At 52.6% G+C, this 25,763-nt stretch overlaps 3 protein-coding genes across 4 annotated transcripts in view; 1 reads left to right on the top strand and 2 right to left on the bottom strand.

Moving 5' to 3' along the window:
- Spns2 (sphingolipid transporter 2) overlaps positions 1–9,074 on the top strand; it is a 38,435-nt gene extending 29,361 nt beyond the window's left edge. The window contains exons 4-13 of one of the 2 annotated variants that reach the window (XM_031350869.1): positions 1,633–1,784; positions 1,987–2,053; positions 3,215–3,357; positions 3,637–3,789; positions 3,875–4,064; positions 4,194–4,259; positions 6,274–6,372; positions 6,455–6,618; positions 7,115–7,164; positions 7,604–9,074. In XM_031350869.1, the coding sequence (XP_031206729.1) occupies positions 1,633–1,784; positions 1,987–2,053; positions 3,215–3,357; positions 3,637–3,789; positions 3,875–4,064; positions 4,194–4,259; positions 6,274–6,372; positions 6,455–6,618; positions 7,115–7,160 (1,080 nt within the window). In that variant the 3' untranslated portion in view covers positions 7,161–7,164; positions 7,604–9,074. The other variant, XM_031350870.1, reaches the window with a different exon arrangement.
- An 85-nt stretch (positions 9,075–9,159) lies between these two features.
- On the bottom strand, positions 9,160–20,046 carry Mybbp1a (MYB binding protein 1a). Its single transcript, XM_031350868.1, has 25 exons — positions 19,477–20,046; positions 19,277–19,372; positions 18,438–18,521; positions 18,279–18,353; positions 18,085–18,192; positions 17,228–17,403; positions 16,970–17,137; positions 16,743–16,860; positions 15,900–16,195; positions 15,589–15,699; positions 15,115–15,240; positions 14,792–14,959; positions 14,604–14,703; positions 13,666–13,762; positions 13,434–13,585; positions 13,076–13,162; positions 12,832–12,984; positions 12,419–12,753; positions 11,782–12,025; positions 11,570–11,701; positions 11,416–11,484; positions 10,904–11,017; positions 10,646–10,747; positions 9,928–10,076; positions 9,160–9,820 (listed from the first exon to the last, which is right to left on the bottom strand). The coding sequence occupies exons 1-25, from the start codon at positions 19,666–19,668 to the stop codon at positions 9,238–9,240; spliced, it is 4,035 nt and encodes a 1,344-aa protein (XP_031206728.1). The 5' UTR covers positions 19,669–20,046; the 3' UTR covers positions 9,160–9,237.
- A 1,843-nt stretch (positions 20,047–21,889) lies between these two features.
- On the bottom strand, positions 21,890–24,866 carry Ggt6 (gamma-glutamyltransferase 6). The gene is made up of 4 exons (XM_031350871.1): positions 24,583–24,866; positions 23,666–23,868; positions 23,472–23,585; positions 21,890–23,164 (listed from the first exon to the last, which is right to left on the bottom strand). Exons 1-4 carry the CDS (start codon positions 24,723–24,725, stop codon positions 22,125–22,127), a joined length of 1,500 nt encoding a protein of 499 aa, XP_031206731.1. The 5' UTR covers positions 24,726–24,866; the 3' UTR covers positions 21,890–22,124.
- Positions 24,867–25,763: the final 897 nt, after the last annotated feature.

The raw sequence follows: 25,763 nt of genomic DNA, 5'->3' as shown, positions 1-25,763 counted from the left end.
GCACTGACTGCTCTTTCAGAGGTCCTGAGTTCAATTCCCAGCAACCACATGGTGGCTCACAACCATCTATAATATGATCTTATGCCTTCTTCTGGCATGCAGGTTTACATTCAAATAGATCACTCACATACATTAAATAATTTTTTTAAAAAAATGCCCACCCAGCACTGGGCCTGAGAAGATACTCAAGATGTATTCACATGGAGTGACTAGAGGAAGAATGGACTTGGTCAATGCCAAACACCATTCTTATATCTCAAAAAATAATGAAGCACATGGTGGGATTTAAAAAAAAAAAGTGGAGCATGCTGGGAGGTGGTGGCACATGCCTTTAATCCCAGGATTCGGGAGGCAGAGCAGTCTCTGTGAGTTCAAGGCTAGCCTAGTCTACAAAGAGTTCTGGGACAGTCAGAGCTATATACAGAGAAAAAAAACTCCACGGAACAGCCCCCTTTCTGTCCGTTTGAAGCCCAGAGGACACTGAGTGCTGTTTCTTGGGACTTACATGCACAGCATAGGGCAGAGGCAGCATCAGTCTGGGAGGCCTCTGTGTGGGGCGGGGACAGAGTTGCCTTAGCATGCTAGAAGCTGAGAAAACTCATGTCTCTCTCCAACATGCTTCAAGCGTGAAGCAGAAGAAGATGTTTTGTACTTTGGGGCTAGAGTAGGCTTTCTTGAACAAGGCATGGAGGAAAAAAAAAAAATCAAGATTTGACAGCATCAAATTAGATATCAAGAAGCCTGTGAATAGTGAAACTGGGTAAACAAAGACCTGAGAACAGTGGTGACAGATGACAAAGGAGCTCACCCTGCAATGTAGAAGAAGCTCATATCAATCTATAAAAAAAGACAAGACAACCCAATAAAAAATTAGGCAAAGGCTGTCTGTGGGAAAGGAACACCAGGAACCAGGAAGACTGAAATGGGATCAAAGTGGAGGGCCAGAACCCCCAAGCAGAGACAGCCAGGAGCCAGAGAGGTGGTAGGAGATGGCTAGAGAGAGACAGCAGGGACAGCAGGGGAGAGCTGCATGTGGGTAATGCTGGCCGAATGAATGGGTGGTCAGGGTCGGACAGGGAAACTATAACCAGTCTGGGTTCTCAGGTCCTGGGCAGCTGGGGGCCAGATCCACACCAAAGGGGTTGGACACTGACAGCTGGCATGGCCACACCCTTTCCCCATTGCTGGCCTTTGAGGTGTGTATCAGAGAGGTGGCCATGCCCGTCCCCCCCCCCACACACACACACACAGGGTCCTCAGGGTCTTCAGTGTAATCAGGTTTGGTCCAGTCTTTCTGCTTGGGGGAGGGGCACAGAGCAAAGATGATTTTTGAATACTGAAGTGAGTCCAGAGAGGCAAAGATGCCCCAAGTGGACACAGCCCCCAGTGCTCAGGGAACCCAGAGCCCTGTCTTTTCCCAATCTAGGAATAATCCATCCCGGTCAGATCCATCATTTTGAGGGGTATTCCAGGGCCCCTTGTAGCCTGTGGCAGTGGTCACTGCTGAGGCGAGTCCATGGTCTCATCTGCTCTCCTGGTTCTTGGATCCTGCCTGGGCTGGGATATAATAGGATAGGGATGAGGAAGCCTAGGAATGACCAGTCCTCCAGAATTCTCTGTTCTCCTCCACAGTACTTCTGGCTACTAGTCCTGTCCCGAGGGCTAGTAGGTATTGGTGAAGCCAGCTACTCCACCATAGCACCCACCATCATTGGCGACTTGTTTACCAAGAACACACGCACGCTGATGCTATCTGTCTTCTATTTTGCCATCCCCCTGGGCAGGTAAGTGTGGAGTGCCAGGATTAATGGGAAGAACACCAAGGTCCCCCAGAATTCACTAGCCCTGCATTAAGCAGACATGGAAGCTGGCAGCTGTAGAGGACTCCTAGACCCACTCTTTCACAGGCTGGCTGGGTGGGAGGAAAGCAAGAACTTCCCACCCAGCCTAGCTGCTGGGTCTAACATGTGTCTGTCTTATCTGCAGTGGCCTGGGCTATATCACAGGTTCCAGTGTGAAGCAGGCAGCTGGAGACTGGCATTGGGCCCTGCGGGTAAGGCCTAGGTCCCCTCCTCTTTAGCTCCCTACTCCAGTCTTTCCCCCCAGAGCACAGCCCCATCCAGAGGCCAGGCTTTGACCCTCAGGCTTCCTCCCTCCCCAGCCTGGGCTCTAGGTCTTGTCTCCTTAGATCAGTTCAGACTGAGGTATCAGGAGAGTTAGACAGTCATATCATCCACAGGGCCCCAGTCCAGGGTTGGAACCCTGCCCCCAGCCCCCAGGAGTTGGAGAGGATGAGGATTCTCTCACCATGTCAGGAAATTCCAGGTCCACAGCGCAGCTTCCTGCTTCCAGTGCTGGCTCTGTTCTAGGGCGAGGTTGGGACAGGACCTCTGTGTGGGGGCCCTTAGGGTCTGGAGCCACTTCCTGTTCTGTTGGAGGGTTGGGGCAAGTCACCAAGGCCCCAGGACAGTGCAATCGGAGGAAACAGAGATCCCCCGTCTCTCAGAGGAGCGGAAGCTCAAGACAAAGTGTTTTTTCCTCAAAAGCAGGAAGGAAGCAGCCACCGTGGAATTTCATAATGGGGAGAGGGGTTAGCCATAGGATGGAGGCGGGGTTATAGGCAGAAGAGTTCCCCAGCCCACGAGGAATCCAGCTTCTCTTTTCTCCTGGGCTGTGTAGAGAGGCTTGGGGATTCCATTCTTAACGTGGAGGCTGGACACAGGGACGACCCATAGGGCCACCTGTCTGGTCAGCCCCTCCCTAATGTCCATGTTTGAGGGACACACCCTGGAACATTCCTACCCCGGGGGGGGGGTTGGGTATATGGTTCTCTACCCCTACAGATGAACTCTCCCACTCAAAGACATCATTCCCTACGCTTTTCATCTGCCTGCCTTTCTCTCCTTATTACCTATCTACCCATTCACCTACTTGTCTGTTCATCCATGCATGAGCATGTCTACCTATCCATCTGTTTAGCCACCTCTCCCTCACCTACCTCCTTCCCCCCTCCTCCTCATCCTCTTCCTCCTCTTCTCTTTATTCCTCCTCCTTTCTTCCATTCCTGAAGTCTGTCAGTCTTCTTTGAACTTTTCCTGTCCTGCCTTTGGTCTGGACTGTCCACTTTGAGCTCCCTAACCCTTTCCAGGTAAGGAGCCTGGACCTCTTATGCAGTATAGACAGCATTCAAACTTCACTTTTCCCGTCCTGCCAGGTTTCTCCTGTCCTGGGCATGATCACAGGGACACTCATCCTTATCTTGGTCCCAGCCACTAAGAGAGGCCATGCTGATCAACTTGGGGGACAGCTCAAAGCACGGACCTCCTGGCTCCGAGACATGAAGGCCCTGATCCGAAAGTGAGTGCTACCACGAAGGGTGTGGTGGGAGGAAGCATGGCTGAGAGTGTGCCCGCCCACACTCACCTGCCATCTATACTGCCTTGTAGTGCTGAATGACGTTTTGGCCTGAGAGTTTATTGTTCCTGCATCCTGAACCCTCAGCAGGGCCTGAGAAAGAGCATTTCTGTCTAGGGAGGGAGTAGGTGGCTGGCTATAGGGGAGGAGGCTACCTCCTAGGCCCTGGTGCAAGGGCTGCCTGCTGCTCCAGCTCAGTTTCCCTCCCTGGATTCTCCCCAGCCGCAGTTACGTCTTCTCCTCCCTGGCCACATCCGCTGTGTCCTTCGCCACAGGGGCCCTGGGCATGTGGATTCCCCTTTATCTTCACCGCGCTCAAGTTGTACAAAAGACAGCAGAGACTTGCAACAGCCCGCCCTGTGGAGCCAAAGACAGGTAAAGCCTGGACCCAAGGGACAGATGCCTCTGTCTCAACCTTGGCCTTGCTCGAACCACACTCTACTGTCTTTTGTCCCCACAGCCTCATCTTTGGGGCCATTACCTGCTTTACTGGCTTTCTGGGCGTAGTCACAGGCGCGGGAGCCACTCGTTGGTGCCGCCTGCGGACTCAGCGCGCTGACCCATTGGTGTGTGCCGTGGGCATGCTGGGATCTGCCATCTTCATCTGCCTCATCTTTGTAGCTGCCAAGACCAGCATTGTGGGGGCTTATGTGAGTCCACAAGAAGTTGGGGGAGATGGGCTAGAGGTGGAGTCTGACTTGCCGGACCCTCTGTCCCCATAGCAAGGGTCCTGTGTCCCTGCCCTGTGCCCTCATGGTTGCTTTCTTCTCCGTGAATAGATCTGCATTTTCGTTGGTGAGACACTGCTATTTTCTAACTGGGCCATCACAGCAGACATCCTCATGGTAAGCCAGGAAGGCCACAGTCACCATGCGCCGACTGACCCAGGCTTCTACATTCCACTGGGGTAGCTCAGGCGGGTGGATGAAGAGTAAGCAGCCCTTGCTGCTGGGAGAAGTAAACCCAGAGGCAGGGAGGGGACCAGAGATATATGGGGGTCAGATCTGAAAGAGGCCTAAAAACAGAATTGAGCAGGTAGACCTTGGGATGCAGGGGCGGGTTTGTGGCTAGGAGGCTGGTAGTGCCAGGCTGGCACTGAGGTGGTGCTGCCTGCCAGGACGCCTCCCCCAAGCAGTTGAGTGTCCTTGCATTCTGCTTTGCCAGCTCAGGCTGGGTCCTAGGCTGGGTCCCAGGCGTGCCTGCCGAGTGCCTGCGGCTGGCTGGACAGACAGAGGCTGTCTTTACGGGTCCAACAATGGCCTCCAGACCAGCAGGCCAGGAACAAAGGGCTGTCTGAGCAGCGTGCTCAGGCGTGTGTTCCTGGGTGGGGACAGGAGGAACGGGGTGGGGGGGTCAGGGGGGATGGGCCGTGGGCCTAGTGACTTGTAGCTCTGAGTGAAATGGGGGGTGGGGATGTCAGGAGCGAGTTTGATTCCTGCCCTTGGTCCTCTGGGAAATCTCTAGATGGGAGTCAGGAGACTACAAAGGACTGGAGATGGAGTGGGAGAGATGTGGGGAAGGGGAATTAATACCCTCAAGCCATGCTTAGGGGCTAGCGTTCAGGCCAGGAGGCCAGAGTCTGGAGGCCTTTGTAGTCCCTCCCTTTCAGAAAGCCTGCAGTGCTCCACTCTATGCTTTCCCACATACCTATGGCCTCCACCAATGCCTCTGCTTCCTACCCGTTTATATGCCGTGCAGAGGTGGTGGGGAGGATGCAGCTAAGTGCCTCACCAAGGGGCTGGGCAAGAACAAGGGCAGGGATGGGTCACTACATAACCCCTGAGTGAAAAGGGTAGCAAGACTTAATCAAGTGTCTTTAGTGCTGGGCAGCATGCCCTCCCCTGACAACCCCTCCCCATCAGTCTCCCGAGAACTGTTGGCAGGGTCTGGGTCCCAGGGAAATTATGTCCCAGTTTTACTAAGTGTTCCAGCTAAGTGACTAATTAGTGGTGGAAATGGGGCCATGCAATATCCTTAGATCCAGATCCCTCCCTGTCTCATCACCACCAGCAGGGTACTTTGAGGGAGCTGGCTGCTGCCACTGTACACAATGAGAGGTGTCATGGACAGTGAGAGTGGCTGGAGCCCAGAGCAGGGGCGCACCTTGGACTGTGTGTGTCCTAGTCTCCAATGTGCTTAAAATGGGGTTGGGGCCTATTCTGTCTAGCCCAGAGCAACCTGGGGCCTAGTGGTTCTTAGCCTCCAGTGTCAGGGTGCTTGAGTTCAAGTAGAGGCTCTTCAGGGTAGGATTCTAGTTCATATCCTCTCCACCTCAGCCAGCCTCATCCTTGCCGAGTCCTCAAGGAAGGGAACTAAGACAAGTGTTTAAGCTGGGCAGTGGTGGTGCACGCCTTTAATCCCAGTACTTGGGAGGCAGAAGCAGGCAGATTTCTGAGTTCAAGGCCAGCCTGGTCTACCGAGTGAGTTCCAGGACAACCAGGGCCACTCAGAGAAACCCTGTCTCAGAAAAAAAAAAATCTCCAAGAGCAGAGCATAGCAACCTGAGCTCGGCCTGGGTTAGGCAGGGAGACCCTATCTTTAAACAGGAAAGACAGAAAAAGGTACCTTCAGGCCTTTTAACTGAGCTCCTCCATGCTCCAAGAGCTCTGGCCTGAAGATCTATGCCAACCGATTCCCAAATTGTGCTTCATGTCTAGGGAGGGAGGGAGGTACAGGTTCCCAGTCACTGGGGACTAGCAGCCAATCCTTCATGGTGGGCAGGGAAGTACAGGGCTGGGTAGGAGGAGTGAAGATACCCAGACAGGAAGCTGAGGCTGAGGGGGTTTCGAAAGTGTCATAGCCACAGAGATGAGCCTCGCACATGGACCTTCTAGCACTGACCTGCCCTTTCTCCTACAGTATGTGGTCATCCCCACTCGGCGAGCCACTGCTGTGGCCTTGCAGAGCTTCACCTCCCATCTGCTGGGGGACGCTGGAAGCCCCTACCTCATTGGCTTTGTGAGTGGCTGGGGGTGGGGCTGGCCTGGTGTGGGGCGCCGAAGACAGTCCTGTCCTGACACCCAGACCCCAATCTCCACAGATCTCCGACCTAATCCGCCAGAGCACCAAGGACTCCCCGCTCTGGGAGTTTCTGAGCCTGGGTTATGCCCTCATGCTGTGCCCTTTTGTCGTGGTCCTGGGTGGCATGTTCTTCCTTGCCACTGCTCTCTTCTTCCTCAGCGACCGTGCCAAGGCTGAGCAGCAGTGAGTAGGATTGGGGTGGGCACGCTGTGAAGCGGAGGCTGGGACAGCTTTTACCGTAGTGTGGAGGAGATAGTGAGTTACTTTGTACCTTTAGAGCTAAGTGACCTGCTGGGGGCCAGGGCCAGCTCTATAACACTTGACTCCAAGACTTCCCATGGCCAGCTAGTATGTTGTAGGCCCAGCCCATTGTGGTCCTGGCTAGTAGATGCCATTGTGGTAGCTCTAGACATGGATTTTTCCTCTGGAGTTTCTCTCAGGGTTTTAGAGCTGGGAGACCCATCCCCTTCTCTCACTTTCTGACTTCTTTCTCCTCTTTTCTCTATTCCTTTCTCTCTCTTCTCCCTACCCCTGGGCTTTCCCACCTCCCCCTGGGGCTGACGAGGTCCCTGCCCAGCGCCTCCGGTCTACCGGCCCCAGTGATTCGATGTGCCAGAGCCGTGCCTGGGCCCAGTCCCCGCTGATGTGCCACCCTGACCCCCGCCCGTCTCTCCCTCAGGGTGAACCAGCTGGTGGTGATGCCGCCTGCATCCGTGAAAGTCTGAGGTGGTGAGTGCAGGCCAGGAGACTCCTGTGGGAGGAGTGGCCCTGATGGAACAGGGAACGAAACACCTTCCAAACCATCGCCTCCCCTAGCACATCCCCTCTGCCCTGGGTCTGCCCTCTTCCTCTGAAATGTTGACACGGAATCTGGGGATTTGTGGGAGCTGGCTACTTCCAGTAAATCAGTGCCCTTCCCTCCCTGGAACGGCCAGGAGCATAGGTCAGCACTGGAACTTGCCAGGTCCTGCTGTCCTCCTCAATCCTCCTAGATGTGTCAGGGTCTCACGCTGACCTTCCCAGTGGCCTAGTCCTTGGAAGCTTTAGTTTCCTGGTAATGTTAAACAAGGGTCAGAACCCCAAGTTCACAGGAGTGGTGAAAGCTGAGGAAGCCAGCTTTGGAACAATTCCCAAAGCTACCACCTCTGACCCAGCTCCCATCCCACAGGTGCCGCTGGGACAGTGACGAACTGCAGTTTAGGTTGGGAGAGGTTCTCCAGCATCCTGGACCTGCAGGACAGTCCCAAAGCTTCCTGTGTGACTCACAGTTGAGAACCCACCCTCTTCGGCCCAGGACTGCTAGGACTGAGTGGCCCTATCTTCAAGAAGAAGCCACATCCTTAGTTAACCTGGAAGGCTGTATGTGCTGGAATCACTCAGTTGGACACAACTCCAGCCCTGGTTGGGGACTGAAGGGCCAAGATAGGAGCCACCCTGCAGTGGGTATCTGGGGAGATTCTGGCCTGCCCTTAGCTCATGTGATCTTGAGGGAGCCACTGTCCTCCCTAGACAGTGGGACCAAGGAGCTGGAGCTTCCTCCATTGAGTGCCATGCAAGGCACCCTCCATGGCTTTGAAGAAACAGGTCCTGGGCTATACACAGAAGACATGGCTCAGGTCTCGGGACCTCAGTTCCGGTTCTGAGGTCCGCCAAAGGCTCTGCTGTATGGGGACCACTTCCCCACTCTTAGGCTCTAACTTTGGGAACAGCAAATTCAGCCTGGCATATGTAGGTGGGTACCCACTTCTGGGTGTTCATGGATGGGACAGTCTCCTAGGAGGATACTGTCTCTGTTGTCTTCAGCTAGTTCTCTGCCTGGAGGTTCTTCTCAGGTGGGGGGCACCCGCTTAGAGAAAGCTGTGGCACTAGGGGGTGAAGGCCCTGGTGGTAGGCTGAGAATTTGACAACCTTCTTTCCTCACCCCAGCCCCCCAACTCCTGCAGTCCCCCGAGAAGCCACCTCCTCCTACAAGGTGACCTGAGAGCCCTTTCCAATGAAGAGTCAGATAGGATGCTGAAAGACTTACCCAGCTGTCCACACTACTTCTTGGCCTAGGGTATGAAACTGCTGGAGATTGCCCACCAGTGCCTGTAGGTATCATACTCCAACTGACTCGCGTGGGGCTAGGCCTTCACCCCAGCCTTTGATCACACTATTCCCACACACATACAACTCCTCACTCCCCTGCAGCCACCTTAGTCACCTTTGGGCACTTATCCCCAGCTTTACACTCCTCGCACGCTGTAACCAAGGTGGCTCTGGTCCATTGTAACCTCCGGGAAACTTCCAGAACCAGCTTGGCCAACAGTCCCTGTGGCTGTATCTCACTTGCTGTGGCTTCAGTGGTGTCAGTGGTACCCACCCCACCAAACTCTGGGGCACCCTGGGGGTTTGGGCGTGGATTTGCAGAGGGTGCTATCCCTAAAGACCAGCCTGGCTCCCACCCTAACCCAGCAGGGGCCCTAGCAATGTTTTCTTGTTGTACAAGAACCAGGTCCAAGTGTTGCCTCCTCTTCCTTCCGGAAGCTGAACTGCTCCTTTATTTTTTAGAGCTGCTGATTGTGAATCTCAAAGTCTTAAGAGATAAGCCAAATATATATTCCTCTTGTAAATGAATAAATAAACCTATTTAAATGTTCTGGTGGCTCTCCAATGAAAACTTGGGGAAGGGCAGGACTGTAGCACATGGGCCCTACCCCTGGAAGGTCAAGTCAGAGACTGGCATCATATATCATGGCTTGTTTATTAAAATATTAGTGAAAAAATAGGAGTCTCTAGGGCAGGGAAACAGACCATACACACTCAGGGTGTCTGCACTCTCCTCCTGACCACTCTCCTTTTCTTGACCCCACTCTGTAACAGGCTGGGGCTCCTGCTCACCAGAGACAGCCTTGCTCTCTTCTTTGGCAGGGGAGACTTTTTTATGACCTCTTCCTTTGTGCTGAGCGCCTTCTGATGATGCTTCTTGCTTTCTGGCTCTACAGGGGACACGGGAGTGGCTCCATTCACCTGTGACAGCTTTTCTTTTTTCTTCTGCAGTTTTGGGGTCTTGGCAGGGGTGGGGCTTAGGGTGGGGTTATTGGGAGCCGGACTCTTGGCCACAGTTATCCCATTCATCTGGGATGGGGTGCTGGTCTTCACTCTCTTCCTTTTCTTCTTGCCTGTGCTGGAGGGCTGGCCTTCACCAGTGGCAGCAGGCATGGCACCCTCTGTCACTGCACCCTGCTGTGATGCAGCATTCTTTTCTGGTGTGGTGCCTTCAGATTTAAGTTTCTTTCGCTTCTTGGTCTCTGGCAAGAATCCCTTTTTCTTCCGCTTTGTGCTAATGGGGCTCTGGGTGTCGCTGGGAATATCCTTGGCATTCTTCTTTTCTGACTTTGGACGTCTATAAGGAAGAATACAGAGTAGAGAGGGTGTGTGATTGTGTATTGGTTGGACGGAGGGTCCTTTTAGCCACATTCCCAATACACTGGTCCCTCTCCCAGAACATACTGGACTCCTAGCATCCTCATGGCCTGCCAGTAGAGATCGTAGAGGCGATTGGAGCCAGACGAGTGATTCCCCTGCTGCAGGCTTTGCTGCAGCCTCTGTTGCTTGCTCTGAAGCATGCCCAAGAGAGCAGTGAGGTCCACAGACAGCTTCTGCAGAAGAAAGGCAGGCTGGAGTAGCAGTGGTGGTGACATGGCCTCTCGCTAGCATCTGGGTCTTCCCACTGGCTCCTGGGTCCTTAACCATTCCTAGTCCCTTGGCTGTGGAGGAAACAAGGGCCCCTAGCACTGTTTCCCTTTTGCTAGCCAGGGGCCTGGGCCTCTGCTTTTGAAGTTCCTCAGCCGCCTGCAGGGGTAGTTCTAGACTAGAGAACCCAGCTGCCCATCTCCAGTGGCCTCCTGGCCCTCTATCCTGATGGCTCATGAGTAACTCTTGCCCTTCTCTTCTGGGCCTAGCAATCTGGCCTCATCTCTAGTTCCTCTCACTGTTTACTAACATCTCTCAGTTTTCTTTCTGGCACACAGTGACATAACCTCTCTCCCAATCTACTAAGTCCAGTAGCATTTACTCTTTTAAAAGGCCAGATTCCTCCCCTTGGAGCCTCCATGTGGCTCCCAGGCCACACTCCTCTGGTGATTCCCCCACCCCCACCCCTGGAGGACTACTGTCAGAAATGCTGCCCATTCCATCTAGGGCACTGATTCTTGGGCAGCTGCCTTACCTCATGATTGACTGTCCTGAAGAGAGTGTTCAGCAGCTCCAAGATGGATAGCTCCCTCTGGTGTTCCCCCTTGCTCTGTGCCTCCCCAAGAGTCTGCAGGGTCTACAGAGGAAGGCCAACACTGAGGCAGTCCTGAGAACAGCCCAAGGCCTTCCTACACCCCACACATAACAGTAGCCCAGGGGGAAACGTGTTCCAAGCAATCTGGTTCCTAGCCGCCTGGGATGAGTTCATGGGTAGGGGCTTCACAGCTACTACCTGGGTGGCTTTTCCCAAGACTTGGGTAATCAGCTGCTCCCACTCAGGATCCTCAAAACATACTCTCAGCTCCCGTGCAGACAGGGTCTTCTGGAGCATCAGGCAAGCCTGGGCCTGCATCAAGGAGAATGTAGTCAGTAGGAACCCACACAAACTTAGAGCAGGCTGCCTGTGCTAGCCCTTACAATCATCAATTTCTCTCTTCGTATGTGGGAAAAGGGCTGCTGAGGCCTGGGGAGGCAGGGGTCCCAACCAGACAGAAGCAAGATCGACCTCATGTTAATCTCCCTTTAGCCTGCCTGACAGCCCTGGCATCTAAGCAGACAAGGGACACCCTCTTGTGAAGGCCAGGTAAAGTCTCAGCAAGCTGGAGGCCTTGGGCCAGAGAGCAAGGTTCCTCCAGTTCCTCTGTGCCTGCCATGACTTACAGCATGAGCACAGCCAAGGTCAGCAAAGCAGGTCTCTTAGGCTTAAGTGAAAAGATTGTACAGGTGTTTCTGACAGACCCTTACCTGATGGCGGGGCCGAGATGGGCCAGCCACATGCTGGACCAGGGTGGGGAGCAGGTTCTTAGAGATCACCTAGGAATTGGGGAAGGATGAGAGGCCATTAGCTGGGGACTGGGCTGGGCAGAGTTCCCAACAGCCAGGCTGCTCCTGTACTTACTGGGTATCGGGAAAAGAGGCTGAGGAACATAGGGACTGTGAGTGAGCTGTTCCGCTTGGTCAGAAGAGATTCCAATGATGCCGAGTACACGCGGGTCACAAAGTCCAAGTCTAAGCAGTTAGCAGTCTGGTCCTGGTGAGAGAGCTGGGGTGAGATTGGGAGCGGGGTGAAGGCTGAGGGAGAGTCTGGGGCTAGGGCTGGCCTTGGCTCACCTCTGTGTCCTTGGGCTCAGGCTTGGTGTCAGCTCCCTGTAAATTCTGATCATCTTGGTGCCTCTTAGTGGTGTTGCCCTTGAGGACTCGCAGCAGGTAGAGAGACGCATTGAAGTAGTAAAGGGCGACAGAGGCATCAGTCTGGTTGCCAGCCTGCTGCACAAGCCTCTCCACCTGGGCATGCAGAGCCTCCGCACAGGGTTCCACCTCGTGGCAGTAACGGCGGGCACGACACAGATGGTGCCTATGGGCAGGAAAGGCAAAACTGGTGAAAAGGTGTCTCTTCGCTCTGTCACGAAGAGCAAGTGAGCAGTCCCAAATCCCATTGCATAGGTTAGGAAACCAACTTAGAGATGGACAGAAACTTGATGCCTCTGAATTGCCTCCACCTCTCCTATGTGTATCTATCTGTCTTGTGGGACAGTGGCCTCCGACCTCTGTAAAGTAAGACGAAGTTCTATGTCCTCAGAGATAGGAACAGTGGGCTTGTCAGAATCCCCTCTAGTCTAACACCGATGGCTGGGATGGGACCAGAGCTTCAGAACCCCTATCCTACGCACAGGTAGCCGCAGCATGAGAAAAGTGAAAAGATGGAATGAAGGGCTATGTGTTACCCAGGGGTAACTCGTGCACTCACATGAAGATGCGGGCGGTCTTGTGCAGGAGGTCCTGCTCTTGCTTGGTGGAGCCTTTGCTGCGCATGCTGTGCTGGATGATGTTTAGCAATGGCTCAAGTAGTTCCAGGATCAGGGGGTGCTCAGGCTGCTTGGTCACTAGCACCTCGATCAGGTCTAGCACCCTGATCTGGAAGTCCCGTCGGAGCTTCTTCTCCTTCTGCAGCTTGTTTTTCTCCTCCTGCCGGGCCTGGATGCGCATCTTCTGCTCTGCAAATAGGCTGGCCAGGTTCTGGTCCAGGGCCATCATGGCCTCATCCCCAAGCTCCTCCTCCTCATCCTCGTTGCCAACTCCACCCTGAGGCACAGAAGCAGAGCCATCAGCCTACCCTTAAGTGGATGGACAAACCTCTCTCTCCCCCTGGGTCCTGCTCACCAGTGCATTCCCGGCTTGTAACACTTCCATAAGCTGCTGACGGAAGCCCGGGTCCACATCCTTATCACGGTCCTCTTCTTCACTTTCTTCCCCATCCTCACTATCCATGTCACTCTCTGAGTTCTTATTGTCCTCACTATCTGAGTCTTCGTCCTACAGGTGGGAGGAGGTAAGACACCTTTTTGATGACACTATGTGACTATCTCTAGACACCCACTCTACCTTGCACCCTCTGGACAAGTACCTCTCCACGCTTCTGCTGCTTCTCATCAGCATCATCAGTGACCACCACGTTGTCATCCTCATCCTCATTTGTCTCAGGGTTGAGCACCTGAGGATAAGTCCCAGACTACCATTGCACTTGCTGCTCTGACTTCAGTCTCCTTAAGTCACCCCCACAAGTCTCTTCTATGTTGGCCAAAGGCCCCACCACCCCAGGGAGGAAAAGAGGAGTGTCCTTTGAACAGCCTGTGGGGATGGCCTGGGGAGGGTGGCCTGTAGCACTCTGGTGCTGCAGAGGTATAGAAGACGGAAGAGGTCACACACTCCCACATCTCAGTAGAACCATCTTATAATTATTTCTCCCAAGGGCCCCAACTCACTGCCAGGATTAGCTGCAGACCACGTGGAGTAAGGTGGGAACAGATATGACCAAATACACTCCGGACCACCTGGCGCATCAAGTTGCTGGGTTGAGCCAGCAAAGACAGCAAGATCTCCACCATCACCTCCACCCACCCTGGCTCCTGAGAGGCTACAAGAGGGAAAGCAGATTTAAGCTGAGCAGGATACAGACAGCCTGGTTACCCAGCCTGCCTAGGAGCGATGACACACCTTTGGCTCTTGAGCGTGGTCGGCGGGGATTCTGCTCCATGCTTTTCTTGATGCAAGTCTGAATGTCTCCTAGGACATCACAGCTTTCTGCAGGGGACTATGGGCAGGACAAAGCAGACATCAGAGAGAAACTGAAACCAGAGTCCTTAGGTATGTCTGGCAGGTCCCTTACCATTCAAAACGTGTACCCCAAGAGCCTCTTCACAGCCTGTGTACAGTAACGAGACCACAGAGCCCAAGTTCCCCATCAACACCCACAGTCAAGACTGAAAAGGATACCAAGGGCCACAGGACTAGCAAATCCCAACCACAATGTTGGGCTAACCTGGTACTCATCCATAAAATAAATTTTAAAATGTTAGTTGACAGAGAGGGAGACAGTGTGGTTATGGATGAATACAATATGGTGATACAAATGGCGAATGTGATATATCAGGAAGCTGGCAGGCTACAGAGTCTTTGCTGGGGAACATTACTAGCTTTAGGCCTGACTGTCCCTTGCTTGGGGTTAGGAGAAACCCCGAGTCCCATTTTTGAATAACTACTAAATGACAAATATCATGTGTCAACTGGCCTCCCTCCTGCAGGGGGCAGCACTTTCTCCCATACCCGTAACTTCCAATCTGTAAATCACATCTAGAAGGACTAGATGGGTGGGACTGTCAATTTCAGCCTCCTGAGGTGTGGCCCAAAGCAAGGTTTCTGGTACTGGCTGGCAAACATAGGGCAGCCCTCCAGGGAAAGCCTGGGATGCTGGCTGGTGCTCACACGGATGGAGTGGGGTTTTTTTCCCCTTGAGCTGTAACTTTCATGCAGGACTGGGATTGTTTAGGAAATCCAATCTCCATGTCCCACTGCCTCCAAAGCCACTGAGTGAGGGGAGCCCCACAGTGCCTTAGAATTCCAGGTTCCAAGCCTTTCTGTATAGACTACAATACCTTGAAGACATGGAGGCCCACGAGAAGCAGCAGATGCTGGAAGGCAACGGCCCTGGTCTCTGAGGAGCGGGCCTCTAGTTCCTTCAGAGTATTCATCATCCTGGAGGGAGAATGGAGGCACATTTACCGACTCCAATGGCAGACAGACAGGGCACCCTCCTCCACACCCAGAAATCCCATGCCCTCACTGGTCCCAGGCCTGACGCTGCTGTGTTGTCAAGGGTGTCACATTGGTCACGTTGCGGTTATGGTTCAACAGCATGTCTGCCAACTGCACCAGGCGGTAAGTCCAGGGCTTCTCATTTCCAGCCAGGTCTGGTGTCTGTCTGAACTTCACACTGAGGGTCTGCAGTAGGCTGGGTAAGAGGGAGGTAGGATTCACAAAACAACAGTAGTACACCCAACCCTCTCCAACTACCTGGGGTTCATCCCTCCCATCCCAGGCCTGCTGACTTTGTTCACAGCTCAGAAAAGAACAAGTGTCCCGATCTCCTGGGCAGCCCAGGCCTACCTGAAGAAGGCACTGACAATGACCCCACGGTTGCGATCGTCCAAAGGGAAGGAGAAGTGCTGCTTTGTCTCTGGGATCTGGGGAGTAGCCTTCTTTGTCTTAAAGAAGGCATGGAACAAGCAAAACCTGCACGCAAACCAGCAGTGGCATGGCTAGACACCCCTCAGCTGTAAGGGCCACTTCTCTTGTGATCAAGTGGCAGAGCCAGAGGTGCTCCTCTGGAGCCCACAGATGCTGACAACTGTGGGCAAAGGCTTGCTATAGAATCCATAGAACAAGTCTGAACCTTTGGGGCCTCACAGCTGTACCCTTTCCTGGTCTCTTTCCTTCATAGGATAACAAACACCATAGATCCCCTGTGCCTATTCCTAACAACTCAACCTGAAGGCTTCTGGCTCCAGGAGAACCCAAACAAGGAACAGGAAATGGGCCTCATTTCATAGTCATGCCACCCGCAGAGTGTCCCTCACACACCTGGCTATTTGTTCAACTACAGCTTCATCCTTCTCCAGGTGCAGGTGATCCACAAGGCTGACCAGGCGGTGGATGATCCACTTCCGGAGCCGGAATACAGTTCGCTCAGGCCTGAAAGCAGAGGCCATGCAAGGGACAATAGAAACAGGGTGCTCCTTTGCCTTGGGACCAACCACGCTCTGCCCCAACCTCTAGTCAGGGGACACCAAGGCCACCCCCACAAGCTAACTTTCCTCCTCTCCTGCCTCTAGTTTGAAGCCATGCCACTCAAGGCTTTGGGCTCCTCAAAGCTCCTGACACCTGCTACTCACACATGCAATGAGGCATCCTGAGTTCTCTTCTGGTTGGTAGTGCTGAAGTCAACCAAGGAGTCTAGATCAGGCTGCAGGAACATGTCCCGCAACCAGGCCACATAGCTCTGCAGGGCTTCAGTAGTCAAAAACCGTGTGACACGCCAGAAGGTAGGCATGACAGGGAGACCTTGATTGGTGATGGTTGTAAAGGCCACCATCATAGTAAACTGCCGCTTAGGGTCATCCTGGCACCCCTCTAGGAAGGTACCCACATATGTACTTATCTCAGGGATGATCTTGAATAGGTTTTGGGGCTGCAAGAGATGAGCATGAGTTTGGGTTATCAGAGTGAAGAGGCAGGCACCACCACTTTCCTACCTTTCTCTCTAGAGATTAAATCCAGGGCTTCCCTACTCCAGTTACACAGCGGGCCTGAGCCTAACTTTGTCACAGCCTATCTTTGACCCCTTTATCACCCCCAGCACAAGATTCCCACTTTCCCTTAAAGATTGAGGACAAGATGTTTTCCTAGTTTGACTAGCATGAAGGGAACCTAGGTTCAAGTCCTGATCAACAAGTACCTATCTGTGCCACCCTCTGTATACTGACAGTAATACCCCGCTATTACTGTCTCTCAGGTGCTAGGTACAAAATGCTGAACACACTGAGGTCAATAACCACTCCCCTCAATGTGACCCCCCCCCCAGCAGTGTTCCAAACAGATGGCTAGCTGGGCCAGCTGTCGAGAAGGCCTCAGGACAAAAGGGCCTGGTCACTTGCTAAACTCTTGTCAATTACTGCCACATCCTACTGCCCTGGGCCTGTGGGCAGCACTGAACCACATGGGAAGACAACACCTACCTTAGAAACAACCATATTCTCCCCAAAATGGCGGATCAAGTCTCCTCGCATCACCAACGGCAACTGCTCTTCTGACAGAAGTGGCAGAGATGCACCCAGTAGACGGAAACACATGTAGCTAAGGAGGTTGGGGTAGAGCCTGGTCAGAGGCTCTGTACTTTTAGCCAGGCTTCAGAACAGGTCCCACCCAGGCTGGAGGTGAGGGGAGACCAGTGTGTCACACACACCTGGATGCCCAGGACGGACTCTTCAGCAGCCCCTCCTCCAAAACCTTCTTCCAAAACAGTTCAAATTTGTTCTCCTTAAGTGCCAGGCGGAGCAGATCCAGAGCCACATCAGGCAGCTTGTGCTCCTTCTTTACAGAGTTGGCTGCCACCTTCAGTATGTTCACCAGACTAGAAGGCAGAGGGGACTCAGTAAACATTACTCAGTGGACTAGAGTGCAGGACACCCCCAGTGAGAACCCACTCACAATCTCCTCAAACCTGGGAATATTGTCTTCTGAGAATAGGTCAACCGAGCCGATCAGTGACTCGAGCTTTGTTGGCACCCTCTGCTTAGCCAAGAGGAAGAGCTCCAAGTACTTGGGAGAGCTGAGGATCACTTTCATGTCACCCTTGAGGACCTTTGGCAGGATCTCCTGGAACATGGACTCTGGGACCTGGAGTGGGGGGCACAGGTGCAAAGGGTGGGTCTCTTACTTTTTGTTTCTCCCTCTGGGTCTTGTTCTACCCATGGGCTTCTGATACACCCACCAGTCAGCCAACTTGCCAAGCAGCAGACCCCAGCATCCTATTGATGGCTAACTGGCCTGAGTTAAAATTATTCCTCCTTTTGTTTTATAAGAGGACTAGCCTGTTTCATATACATAGAGCACTATATGGAAAGCTGCAACTTGAATTCTGGTCTGTCTCCATTTGTGCTGAGAGGACAAGTCAGGGATGAGCTAGTGGTAAACGATTCTAGATACAAACTTGCCTTGGTCTCCCAAGTAGGATAGTGCAGGCCCAGGCTTGACCAAACTAACTATGGCAAATATACTCAGATTGCCTTCTACATATTCAGGCACTGACAAGCACTGTTTTAGACCCACACTATCCAAACAAAAGCCACCAGAGAGGGTTATGGAGTATCTAAAGTGCCTAACTGAATGGAGATATGCCAAGACTTTGAAAGACATGGCAGATTTAAGATATCGGGTGACAAACAAACAAACAACAACCCCCACCCCCAAAAAAACCCTCCTTATACCACTTGCATGGTCAAACCATCTGTCCTCATGTTCCTACCCAAATCTTCTCAACATTTCCCAAACCAGACAGCGTGATCTGTGATTCTCTACCTCAGAGAGGATGTCCACCAGAGCCTTCATTGGCTGCCCCTGTAAGTGGTTGTGGTGATGGGACAGGATCTTCAGCAATTTCACAGACTTCATCAGAGCCTCCTTGTCCTAGTGTCCACAGAGAGCATAGGGTGAGGAGCAGGGCATGCTCCTGCCTGCTCCCCTCCACCAGTCCCTGTGCCCAGAGCTCTTACCTTCACTAGGCGGCCTGACTGAAAGAGGGCTAGCACTCCAAACAGGTTTGCAAAGAGAGTGGGTCTCATCATTGCCTAGAAAAAGATCCCAGACACAGGTGAGGAGGGTCCTCCCATTGCTATTCAGGGGCAGGTTGTCTGTCTGGGAATCGCACGCACCTTGTTCACTGCTTGTAGAGTGTATTTCTCTTGTATCTGACTCAGGATGTCACTCAATGGGATGTCTTCAAAAGACTGCAACAGCTGACAGCAAGACCAAAAAGAGCTCAGGAGTGGCCCAGGGACATCAAACCAATCCAAGTCAATTTCCCTTCTTCAGCTTTCTCCCAATATCATCCTGGTTGCTCCTCCCATCCCTCACAAGTGCTAAGGGTAGGCTACTATAGCCCTGGCTGTCCCAAAACTCACTCTGTAGACCAGGCTGGTCTTGAACTCGGAAATCCGCCTGCCTCTGCCTCCCAAGTGCTGGGATTAAAGGTGTATACCACCACTGTCCCTCTAGTGTACTGCTTTCAAGGGACTAAATCTTACATAGCCGAGCCCCACCTCCATCAAGGCTTCAGAAGGCTTAGACTGTTTATGTACCTCTTAGAAAAGCCCACCCCATCCACAGAACCTGTTCTGAGTTGCCCTGAGGCTGTCTTTACGGGTTAGCCTTCATTGCTTTTTGTTGTACAAATTTCTATGTGGTCTGTCATCAGCCACCTTCCTAACCTGGAGGCGGCTCCCCAACCTGCAGAAGCCAACCTCAAAGCTCACTACTTCCAGTAACTGTAGCTGATCAACATGTATCAGAAAGAAAAGGCGTTCAACTCTCCCACCTGCCTGGACTTCGTTGTGCATAGGCCATGTTTCGGCACTTCCTCCCACCCATGTTATGGATGCCGGCATCCCCTCTGAAGCACCTCTGACTTCCTAACCTGCAGCTGCGGTACCCTACCCTTACACTCCACTCTTTGCCCCGCGAGATTGTGTCCTTGCCAGACGCACCGCCTCACCTGTGCCAGCGCCAGACTGTAACAGGGCCTAGCAGCTTCTCGGCCCACCCCAAGCCCAGTGATTAGGCGCTTCAGAGCGTATTTCATCTCCGAATCCTACGGAACCAAGAACACCCCTCGTGTTCAACAGTGATCTGAAGGGCCCATCCCTGCCCCCTAGCATCCAGAGCCGCGACTGCGCCCGGACCCCTCCATCATACACTCGGCCTTGTGCGCAAGTACTCCAACAACTTCTCTGTGGCCTGGAGCCGAGTTTCCTGCTCTGGCTTCGCGATGTCCCAGAAGAAGTCCAAGAACTCGCGGCTGTGCTCCAATAGGCTGCGGCGGTCGCCTTGCGGCGCCTCTGCGGCAGACGCAGGGTCAGCTTTCGTGGGGCTCTTCATCTCCGCCATGCTGAACCAAACACGTGGGCTCGGAAGACAGTCGCTTCCAGGTCAGGACTCGGCGCCTGCGCACTGGGACGTCCGCTTAGGGGCGGGGCCTAGCAGGTTGGGAGTGGATCGCGTACGGTCTTGCCTTTTCGGTGTGGCTGTGGGTGGAGCACAGCGTTCTGCTCACGCCCGTGTGTAGAGACTGCTGATTTGGTCCCTTTATGCTGGCAGAGTTTCTGACGACCGGCGGTGCAAACATATCCACGAAAAAGCCGTAGTATGATCTCTTCCCAGACCTGGGTCTAGACGCTCGCGATCCATTCCGAGACACCAGTGCAGCAGCTATTCCACTTCTACTGTGTCTCGGAACAAAGCCGCGGCTTCTGTGGGACTTCCTTTCTAGTGGGGAGAGATGGTTGATGAACAAGTATCCAAATACATTTTAAACGATAGTTATGAGGAAAATAAGGAATGGATGGAGCAGAGGGAGCCCTTTAAATGTTAAAATACGTGAAAACATCGTCTGTTAAAAATTAAATAGAAAATTCAATATATCCTGAGATACTATTTAAGAGACCATGACAAGACTGACATGTGAGTTGACAGCTGAGGGACAAAACGGGCTCTATTGTCCCCCAGGGCAAAAATCTAAAAGCAAGCAAAAGAACAGGTCAAGGACATTTCTTCTGCAAAGGTTGCTCATCTCTTAAGGGAATGAGGTCAGTAAGAGGAGGAGGACGCAGGTGTGGGGAAGCAAGGTTGTATAGAACCCCGGGCCAGGCTCAAGAGTTCAGAATTTCTTCTGAGTGTGCAGGGAAGGATTTACATCTGATTTACATTTTTAAAAGGTCAACTGTTGGCTAAGAGCAGGCATAGCCTGTGGCTGTAAGTACAGAGACAGAGAATTGTGCTGGAGTTAAGACCTACGCTAATTTAGAGCTGGTCAAAGTGGGTGATGACCTGAGTTAAAGATGATTTGCTAGAAAGGACACCAAGCTAAAAGCTAAAATAGTTGAATAGATGGTGGAATCATTGCGCCTAGGGATGTTTTACTTGAGAAGTGGAGATGGTACAATCAAGAGTTCTGCTAGCTTGGGTTTGGGGATATGGTATGGTAGTAGAACACCTGCCAAGCACGTCAATGCTCTAAATTTGATCCCCAGGCTGACAAAACAAAACAATTAGCTGAGGATGTTGGTGGTCCTGTAATCCCAGTGCCTGGATCAAACTGGATTACATAGGGAGACTCTGCCTTAAAAAACAAAATTATAGAGATGAGGGATATGGCAAGTTGGTTAAAAGCACTTACTACTATTGCAGAGGATCTAGGTTCAGATCCCAACACCCATATAGCTGCTCACATCTGTAACCCCAGTTACAGGGGATCCTAAGCCCTCTTCTGACCTCATACAGAAGATACATGTGGCACACGTACATATATGTAGTCCACACACACACATAAGATAAAAACATCTTTTTAATTAAAAAAAATTAAACCCTCAAAACCTTAAATCAGAATTGCCATTTTCTTCGTCAAGTAGGGGAAGTGCTACTGGATGTCCTTGCCCTTGGCCTGAGGAACTATTTCTAGATTTATTTATTTTTATTTATATGAATACACTGTAGCTGTCTTCAGACACCCACCAGAAGAAGGTGTTAGATCTCATTACAGATGGTTGTAAGCCACCATGTGGTTGCTGGGATTTGAGCTCAGGACCTTCAGAAGAGCAGTTAGTGCTTTTAACCACTGAGCCATCTCTCCAGCCCTGAGGAACTATTTCTAAAGGGTTGTATCCAAGAGATCTCAGGGAAGGTCAGGGGCAACCCAGTTCCAGCCCTTCTGTACCCAGGGTCACCTCCTACTCATTTTCCCAACCCTTTTTCTGCTCTGCCATCTGTTCTACACATGAAACTAAGAGATTTGCTTTGCACAGATAGAACCCCAGAAAGTAGAAGGTGGCTGGAGCAGGGGAAGCTGAAAGAGACCGGCCTACGCTCCCCCCTGTGTCTGGTGTTCATCATCTGTGCTGCAAAGGTTAACAGGAAAGTTAACCAAAGAGCACGGATGTCACTTTGTCCCTGGGAGGTTTGAACTTTATTAACTGATAAAGTTTTTAGTCCAGCTGATAAAGATCAGCAGGGAATGGTCCAGTGGAGGATGGAGCTACCTACCCTGCCCAAAGACTACGTAGGGGCTGGTGAGCTTCCACTGAACTTTCCTGAAGGTGAGTTGCACTCAGACTCTTTTTCACCACCCTCTAGGTCTTTATTTGATAGAAAAGCCTGACATTCCATCAGTGTGGGTACCAGGAAATGTGGTTGGACCAGCCCTGGATGCCAGAGCTAGAACCAGCTAACAGAGTAGGATGGACGGTGGATGGAGCAGCAAACACATCACAGATACATTCTCTTCATACACTCATTGCTGCTAGGCCTTCTCAGTCTGGCCCTCAGGTTCCAGACACCTCTGCCCTCTGTTAATACCCCTGAAAGGGGCAGCAGCCACTGGGGACACTGGAGACATGGGCGTGTTCTGCATGGACTACTGCCTCCAGTAGGGCCCCTTGACCACATACACCAGGGCTCTCTGTGGGTCTTTGTTGGGCTTGATGTTGGGGGTGCTGTTGGATTTGAGGTGTTGCCAGATAGTTGAGCAAGGTGCAAGTCATGGCTTTGGCCCCTCTGGGGATCCCTGAAGCCACCAGCCCCAACATATCGGCTTCTGTGTCATCCAAGTTGCCACGGAGAATGAGTGGACAGGCCCAAGCACTAGGTGCAGAGCTGGCTTCCAGGTTGCTGAGCAGAACACCAGTACTTGGGGACAGATGTCCAGAACCAAAGGAGCTGTTGATTGAGGAAATTAGAAGGAGCATGGAGCCATTGCTGTCCACTGTGGCCAAGGCACTGCTCACTGAGGTTTCAGCCGTTTGCAGGAGTGATGGGCAGGAAGCAGAGCTGGGTGTCCTGGAGTGAAGATTAGACTCCAGCAGCTCCAGCAGTTCTGGTCCTGCTGAGGGACCAGGAGTAGTGAACAGGACACCCTGAGGCAGAAGAAGCTGCAGTGCAGGCTCTAAGGAAGGCATGGGCTGAGCAGAGGGCAACTCTAACCCCAGGTCTCTGACCAGCAGGTTCAACAAGGCATTCCCAACAAGATCTGGGCTAGAGGCCAGGGCTGCACTGCGTAATACAGCTGCCAGGTTGGGGTTGGTGGCTCGAGCCCCAAGACCCAGTGGGGTTCCATTGGTATCGCAGAACAGTGGACAGAGCCCCTTTGTGCCCTGGACAGCTAGTGCGTTTGCCAGGGGTGCATCTACCTCAAAGCCCTTTTCAGCCAGCATGACAGGCTTGTCTAGCAGGTGTGGCCAGGGCAGGCGGCCGAAGTGAGCATGAAGCAAATGCAGGGCAGGCAGAGCTGTGGGCAGCCCCAGGCCGGGGGCCAGGATTTGAGTTGGGCCTGCTGTCAAGGCAGTTGAATTTCCCAAGGAGCTATTGTAGAAGAGACCCCAGAATGTGGCACCTGTTGGGAGACAGATCACACAGGGATCAGAGGCACTGGCCAGAACTGGGGTCAGGATCCTCCAGTGGTCCCAGGTGGTGGAGAATCACTGTCTTGCTTGCAATAGAGGTCACTGACTAAGCCTGAAATCAAGAGTTGCTGACCAGGGTCAAAAGTTACTCAAGACTAGGCCTGGTGCTCAGATCCTATATCCTGTCCTCTAGCTAGTCTTCAGGTAATGGCCATTGACTGCCCGAATGAGTTCCAGGTCACTAACTAGGCCCCAGGTTAGAAGCTCTGAGGTTCAGGGCCCACAGATCACACTGACCTAACCCTGTTGCATGAGGATGTACCACCGACAGACACAAAGCTGCTCCAACTCCAGCATCCACGACATTGCCCCCAGCGACAAGCAGCTCTTGGCCCAGTCGGGAACATGTGGCTGCAGTAAGGAAAGGTCTATGTGTAATGGGGGGGGGGGGGCCTGGACCACTGACCCCTAGCCCCTTCCCAAACACTGACCTGCAGGACTGATAATGGCGCTGTGGTGGTACACACCAGGTTGATGGGAGTGTCTGGTGGCTGGAGGGGCCACAGAGCCCAAGTTTCCTTTTGGACTGTTCCTACTGTGTAGCTGCCTCAGAGCCAGAGAGCTGCTAACAGCCAGCAACAGCAGGCAGGCCAGCAGTCTGGCCCAGGCTCCTGGCAACCCACCAACCTCGTTCCTGCAGAAAGGGGAGGAGGGTCCTGAACCAGGGATGGGATAAAGGGGCACCCAGGAATCCCAAGAGGACCCAAGGAATGTTTCCTCCAAATATTTGATTTTGCAAGAGTATAAATTGGCCAGGAAAAGAGAGAGAGAGAGAGAGAGAGAGAGAGAGAGAAAGAGAGAGAGAGAGAGAGAGAGAGAGAGAGAGAGAGAGAGAGAGAGAGAGAGAGGAGAGGCCCAGGGCACTGCATTTGCAAAGACACAGAGGTAGGAAAAAGTTGGAGAAACTAAGGCTGGCTTGGCTTGGAGGGAGTGTTTACAGAAGAGCTGCAGGAGGCAGGGGCCAGTCACTCAGAGGGAGACCTGGAAGGGGCTTGGCACATGGAGAGAGGATGTTGAGGATCAGGGTTCATCCAGGTGTAGCCAGGTCCCAACCCGTCCAACAAGTGCTATGGCATGGGGCTGGGATGAGGCTGGGAAAGCTGGGGGCAGGATAGGGACCAGCTTGATACAAATGTCTTTTCAGATACACAGACCTTCCTCTGACTACTGACTGGCTCAGTCCCAAGTTGGGTCTGTAGCCTAGAGCTCCCCTCCCCCAACTCATGTAGAAAGTCCCTGGGGCTCAGCCAAGTGTGGGATTGCCTGACCCAGCTTAGGGGTTCCAGAGAGAGGACCATGCCAGCTGTCCAGCCTGAGTTATGGGGTCCCCAGGCCCGTGCTGACTCACCGGGGGGTATTTTGGAGTCTCCTTAGGGAAAGGACCAGTGGCTCTGCTATTTCTTCCTCTTCTTCTCCCTCCTCCTCTGACTCCGTGCCAGGCTCCCAGAGTTGCAGCTTTTGGTAGTGCACAGCCCCTGTGGTGGCCTCCATGGCCCGTGCTGCCCCAGATCTTTGCGGAGAGCCCTGACAGTTGAGACTGCCAGGTAGGCAGGCAAGCAGGCTGTGGCTGGTGCTGGGTGGCTTTGGGGAATGGAGGTGGCGAAATGGAGAACAGGTCTGGGCAGGGCGGGGCCGGGGAGGCTGCTATGAGCCTGCCTCATTATGACACGGGGCTCTCATAAAGGTTCCCCAAGCAGCTGCCATACAAGGGTCACAACTTATACAGGTCTAGGAGGAGCCCAAGACTGTAGCTATAGACTAAGAAAGAGGTGGGGTGGGTGGAACCTCTCTTTACCTTTGAGATCCCTAAACTACTCAGTCTCTAGGGACCATGGACATGAATTAGAAATATGGTTACAAAGGGTGGCCTGGGTGTGGCTTAGCACCACCAACCACATTATATTCTCAGGGGTGTGGCTTCCAGGGAGGGTCATGGTCCAATCTTAGGCTACTATGAGCTCTTGAGAACAGCTTGGGTGTGAGGGCCACCCCCGGATGTGTCATGTGGCTTTTGTCCGGAAGGTGGCATCATTGATCTCTGTGGGGAAACAGTCTGGAAAACACAGTTCCAACCTTCTCCCTGGAATTCACATCAGGGACCTGCTCCTGGGCAAAGCAGTGCTTTTTGCAACAGTCCCACTTTGGAAACTCCACAAACACCATTGTCAGGAAAACTACACAAGCCACTATTCAGTCAATGGGGTATCTGCAGCAGAAAGAATGAGCAAACTACAATTATGTGTAATATTTATGTGTAATATTGTTTGTGATTCAGAGGGAACATGGCAAGTGAAAGAGGCCAGGCAAGAAAGGGCACCCATTGTGTGTCTTAAACAAGGCTCAGAACAAGGTAAACCAGTTAGCTTTTAGAGTCAGAACGCAGCTGGAGTACGGAACAGAGACAGGGAATCTGGGAAGAAGCCAGAGAAGTCTTGTTTACTTTTCTCTCCTTTTCTTTCTCTCTTTCTTTCTTTCTTTCTTTCTTTCTTTCTTTCCTTTTCTTTCTTTCTTTCCTTCTTTCCTTCTCTT

The sequence above is a fragment of the Mastomys coucha genome, unplaced genomic scaffold (genome assembly GCF_008632895.1).
Source record: "Mastomys coucha isolate ucsf_1 unplaced genomic scaffold, UCSF_Mcou_1 pScaffold5, whole genome shotgun sequence".
In the NCBI taxonomy this organism is placed as follows: domain Eukaryota; kingdom Metazoa; phylum Chordata; class Mammalia; order Rodentia; family Muridae; genus Mastomys; species Mastomys coucha.
Note: the sequence above shows the minus strand (reverse complement) of the source record. Positions and strands in the feature narration are given on the sequence as shown.